The sequence below is a fragment of the Cyprinus carpio genome, chromosome B14 (genome assembly GCF_018340385.1).
Source record: "Cyprinus carpio isolate SPL01 chromosome B14, ASM1834038v1, whole genome shotgun sequence".
NCBI lineage: Eukaryota > Metazoa > Chordata > Actinopteri > Cypriniformes > Cyprinidae > Cyprinus > Cyprinus carpio.
In genome coordinates, this window is record NC_056610.1 from 20,204,696 (window position 1) to 20,210,790 (window position 6,095).

A 6,095-nucleotide genomic window follows, 5' to 3' on the forward strand; every position below is an offset into this window, starting at 1 on the left:
GCCAATTCCTCAGTACTCTAGTAAAAAAGTGAAAATTCCCCTCGTAAATTTTGAAAGGTGTTGTCGGTGTGGGCCTTTTCGCTTTGGCACACGCAGCCTTTTCCGCGGCGCAGCGTAAGTATCGTTGATCCAGGAGCGGGAGGTAACGGATAGACGCGCTATTGTTCAGAAAGCTGTAACGTTAGCTGATTGTGGTCCAGTGAGTGCGGCCTCTCCGCGGAGCTCAGTGTGCATGACAGCTTCAGTAGCACTCAAACCTTGGTGAGCTAACTATCTAGACCGCATTTTGGAGAGCTTTCGAACATTATATTATGTTCGGAAATGTGATATAGGTAGGCAGCTCACTAGGTTTTGAGACACAGTCGTTGTAACAGCTCCATACATGGTTAAGAAGTGGTTTTCTACCATGAATCACTGATCATGTCAGTGTGACTGAGATTTAGGAAAGATCAGCGTTTGTGTGATGTGTTTGGAGATTTATCGAGGTGTTTATGTAACGCAGTGTGCTTGGTATTTTAGGAGTAATTCTCTTTACTCCGTATTCAAACTTTCTCCAAAGACAGTGTATTGAGTAACCTTTAATAAGTAACTAAATGATGATAAATCATTTAAAAAAAATATCTCGTAGCCAAGCAAATAGAGTAGAAACATACAAATTCATCCGCTATTCTGTCGTAGTGATGTCCGTTTCGTTCGTTTGAGTCGGATCTTTTCTATGAATAAGATTCGTTCGGTTATTGCTCTGAACGATTCTGTAACGAGTTCAAATGAATCGATCTCGCGGTTCTCGACTCACTGAACCGAGAATCGTCTCATCTGAACATACTGGGCCTCATTTACGAAGGAGAAAAACAACAAAGTCTATAAAAGGAATAGAATAAAAAGGATCACACAAAATATATAATAGGCTATAATATAATTAACAGATTAACAAAAGAAAAAGAAACCCACTGTGCAATAAGTATTGTCTACGCTCGTTTTTGTGACAATCTTAATTCATTTTATTTCTTTATATCTTTATTTGATTTAATCCATCTGATCGCACAGGTGCCTCACGCACACACAAACAACATCAGTTCTACCGTTGCCTGACATTTCAGCCATTCATCATTAAACTAAAACGCAGTCAACCAAACGTAAGTTGTACTGTTTATTTTAAAAGGTCCAGTGTAAAATCAGCCTGCAGCGCCCAAACAAACATTTTTGCACATGTGAAGGATTAGAATATACATAGCCTACTACTACTTCTACTACTACTAAATAGAAGTAAGATTAATCACACAACATTTCTTCCATGTTTTAATTTTAATAGTAATTCCCCTTTGTTCGACAAAAAAATAAAGTTTGCTTAATTTTCAGTAATTAAAAGATAAATGATAAATTAAATTAATGTTTTATGCCTTCATTTGATAACCAGAAAAAATTTTAATAAACAAAATCATAAGGCTACTTTAAGAAAAAATCATATTAATCAAGTTGTTTATACATTCAAGACATGCGAAAACAATATAGTGAGAAAAAAAACATTTCGTATTTCCCTAAACATGTAATTTTTGTTAAACTTTTAATAAATTTATGTGAAAATGTATACGTTTCATGATTTTAATTAATTAGACATGCTTTTTAATTAATAAAATTTTATTTAACCATTAAAAAGGGGTTCATTTTAAAAATTAAAATAAAAAAACAATACAGAACAATTAAAATGGAAAAAAAATGAATTAAAAAATTTTTTTTAAGAAAAAATAAAATGGATTTCATCCCCCCAGTTTGGGAACCACTGCTTTATTCTTTTAAATGGATACATTAATCGTGTTTATTATTTATATACAGTACAGGTCAAAAGTTTGGAAACATTACTATTTTTAATGTTTTTGAAAGAAGTCTCTTCTGCTCATCAAGCCTGCATTTATTTGATCAAAAATACAGAAAAAACAGTAATATTGTGAAATATTATTACAACTTAAAATAATAGTTTTCTATTTGAATAATACTTTAAAAAAATAATTTATTCCTGTGATGCAAAGCTGAATTTCCAGCATCATTACTCCCAGCCTTCAGTGTCACATGTAACATCCAGTCTATCACATGATCATTTAGAAATCATTCTAATATTCTGATTTATTATGAGTGTTGGAAACAGTTCTGCTGTCTAATATATTTGATGATAAAAGGTTAAAAAGAACTGCATTTATTAAAAAAAAAAAATTCTAATAATATATATTCTAATAATATATTTTCTTTACTATCACTTTTTATCAATTTAACACATCCTTGCTGAATAAAACTATTGATTTTATTTAAAAAAAGAAAGAAAAAAATTACTGACCAGTAGTGTATATTGTTATTACAAAATATTTATATTTTAAAAACATAGCTTTTTTTTTTTATTCATCAAAGTATCCTAAAAAAGTATCACGTTCTGAAAAAATATTAAGCAGCAGAACTGTTTCCAACTTTGATAATGAATCATCATATTAGAATGATTTCTAAAGGATCATGTGATAATGATCCTAAAAATTCAGCTTTGCATCACAGAAATAAATGATAATTTAAAGTATAATAAATTTAAAAACAATTATTTTAAATTGTAATAATATATCACAATATTATTTTTTTTTTTTCTGTATTTTTGATCAAATAAATGCAGGCTTGATGAGCAGAAGAAACTTCTTTCAAAAACATTAAAAATAGTAAGTTGAGTTTGTGGCAAAACCTGCAGTGTTTATTACGGCATTAAATTTATTAAAATAGATGTTTAATTTCATAAAGTACAATTTGATTTGAAAACGCACCTATATTTTTTGCATTTTTCAGTTGAATAAAAGACTATTTTTCCCTATATATTTCATCATTGAGGATTTCTTTAAAAAAAAAGTCTAAAAATCTCGTCTCGTTCTCTTGAACCCAGTCTTGTCTCGTCTCGTGGGATAAGTATCTCGTCACACCCCAATAGTTATGCAAACAAATGTTACAAATATGGCAAAAATGGAAACACTTGGATTCTTGTGGAATGAGACAGGCTCGTGAGCCCAATGCCGTTTCAGTTTTGCTTGACGTTTTTATGCGGTCCAGAGAAAGATGAAAGAAAAGAGGAAAATATGTATATTTATATATTTTTGTTCTAAGGATGAAGTCAGATAGTGACCAAAGAGGTGAGTTTTCAGCTGAAAAATGCACATTGAAAAATGTCAGGGAATCAGTATTCCGGATAGGGGTTGGAAGATCAGTCCACCAGCCAGGAACGGTAAACGAAAATGTTCTGGAAAGTGATTGTGTCTCTTTGTGATTTCTCCGTATCGTAAACTTTAGGGCCGAGGCTTCTAAACCGGGTGTTTTTTAAGGGGTGTGATATTCAATTAACGATTGTTTTCTGCTGCCACATTTATCAACACGTGATCATTTGTACCATGAGATTGGCGGCATACGAATGTTTCATGAATCACACGTGAACTCTGTTGTAGGTTGATTTGTGTGTACAGATCTCCGCTCGTTTCTATGTTAGATTGATAAATGAGGCCCACTGTATCCTATTGAATGGACGACTGACAAATAAATTTTTTAGAATCCTTTATCAAATTTTCTCAAATTACAAACAGGCATTATTATTGTTAAACACAATAAATCCATTAATCCAAAATACATAAAAATATATTTAAAATTAACTAATTGTGTGTAGTTAATTTTAAATATAGGCCTATCTTTATTATATGCCTATATTTAAAATAAACTACACACAATTAGTTAATTTTCAATATTTTTATGCATTTCGGATTTGGAGAAACTTTAACAAATCTACATTTAGCTAAATAAAATTTACCTTTAAGCAAAATATTATTCTACAGTACTTGGACCTCTTTGTTTTGCATAAAAACACCAAACTTTATAATGTGATACGCAAAAACCAGAGTTAACTCATTGCTTCACAAACTGAACTGTGACACATGAAATTACAACAAATACCCTTAAATAATAAAACGCAATCAAAAATCATACTAAAAAGAAATAATTGCCTAATGTGGCTGGGATGTCAGGGACCAAAAAATCTGTTTTGACATTTGCATGTTTGTTCAGGTTTCTAATTCTATATGCTTGGCGTATAATGCAAAGTTTGGTTGATGTGATTTATGATGAAGTTAACCGATTCTTTGACACAAACTGTTCATAAGAACCAATCCACAGAGTCAACTCAGGCTTTCCATGACAAGATGCTAACGGTTCGCAGTAGTGACATCCTTATTTTTTTTGCATATACCATCACTTGAAAAAGCTTTGCATTATATTCTAAGCATATAGAATTAGAAACCTGGGCAAACATGCAAAAGTCAAGACGCTGTGCACTTTAATATAAGAACTTTTAATTTGCAAGGGTGGTCTTATTGTGCTTTTTTGTGTGTGTGTGTGCTATATGAATTAACTACATTTACTTGCTGTGGGTTAAGGTTAGTGTTTGGTTTAGGATTAGAAACTTGAAATTATGCATAATTTACTAATCACTATAGTAAGTACATTTAACTATGACACTTAGAGGGAATGATTTTATGCCTCTCGTACATCCTAAAAAAGACATTTTCTTTTCTTTTTCCAGACCGATCCTACATGCGACTGACAGAAAAAGAGAATGAAACATTACCTATAGATGTGAGTTGCAATCAAATACAAGACTAATCATATTGAATCACATGCATTTGTTGTTTTCCTCGATACAGCTTCTCTTGTGTTGTGTTTTCAGATAGTGTTACAGACTTTGTTATCGTTTGTGATCACGTGTTACGGCATAGTTCACATCTCAGGCGAATTCAAAGATATGGATGCTTCTTCAGAGCTCAAAAACAAGTAAGCAGATGTGTTTTTTTGAGATCATGAAGTAACACCTGGCTGTATCAGAAATATGCTGTTCCCTTTGATGAATTATAAGCTCTGTTTTGCTCTAACAGGACATTTGACACATTGAGAAATCACCCGTCGTTCTACCTGTTCAATCACCGAGGCCGAGTACTCTTCCGCCCTCCAGAGCAAGAGCCCTCCACTCCCAGCGCCCAGGCCTTGCCCTCCAATCCCCTGCGGTTACGCAAGCTGGAAAATTATCATTGAAACTGGCCTTCAGTGGGCTGCCTTGCCCGGTTTGATTTGTTTCTTTCTTAAACTTATTTGTTAGCTCCTCGGTTGAAAGGGAAAATAAGCATATTTTCCTGTCTTGTTGTATATGTGAATATGCTGTACAAACATGCATCTCTTGTGGTTACTATTTTGTCAATGGACTGTGCCAACTCCGTTTCCAGCTGATATGTTTGTAAATACTTGTTATTGCTTGGGAGTCTTAAGTCTGTAGGCTACGGCTGTAGCCCTTCGCTTGGCTGTCGCACACAGGGCATGAATCCTACATGTACAATGTCGGTTTGCCACGTTTTTGGCTGAACTGACCCTAACTTCAACCGGTTCTTCCCTGTCCCCATCTGAATTGGGGTCAGTGTTGTGGACCATAAATTGTATTAGTGTTCAGAAGCAGTAGCTCTGATTAGCGAACTTCAGATTTGAGCTCATAATACTGAAAATGATTAAAACTATTAAAACATGTCTGAGCAAGGCCACAACAGATTATGTAGATTGATAGCAATGCTAACAATACTGTGAACACTCAGTGGGAATGAATGGTAATTTTTTTTTTTTTTTTTTGAGAAGAGGAGGGAGTGGGGGGGGGCAATGTTTTCTGGTTTTTGGGGGTTTTTTTCATGTCGAGACATAACTCCTTATTTTTACCTTTAATAAATTCTGAAATTTTATTGATGAATTTACAATTTGGTTGAAATCCATTTTTCTTCTTTATTTTGTAAGTACAGTCTATCCTGATTGTGTTTGAGACTAGACTAAAGGTGTTCATTTTGTACTATCGTGATTGTTATGCAATACTAAGACCTGCTAACTGGCCAAAACGTTTCTATGTAGCGCTATAAACAATTCTATGTGTGGATTCACAGACATATAAGTGTGGTACATCGACCTGGTTACCCATTGTTTTCTATGTAAGCAGAGAATGGGCAGTTGAAATGGTCCAGTTTAAGCCTGTAATTATGCTAATCCTTCACTAAGCCACT

General features: G+C 33.5%; 1 protein-coding gene across 1 annotated transcript; it reads left to right on the forward strand.

The window, feature by feature from the left end:
• Positions 1-47: 47 nt before the first annotated feature.
• Positions 48-5,795, forward strand: mmgt1 (membrane magnesium transporter 1; the record flags this gene model as incomplete). The annotated part of the gene is made up of 4 exons (XM_019063624.2): positions 48-114; positions 4,589-4,641; positions 4,733-4,836; positions 4,938-5,795. Coding segments are annotated over 4 exons (381 nt in total), but the record flags the coding sequence as incomplete, so codon positions are not given.
• Between the last annotated feature and the right edge of the window lie 300 nt (positions 5,796-6,095).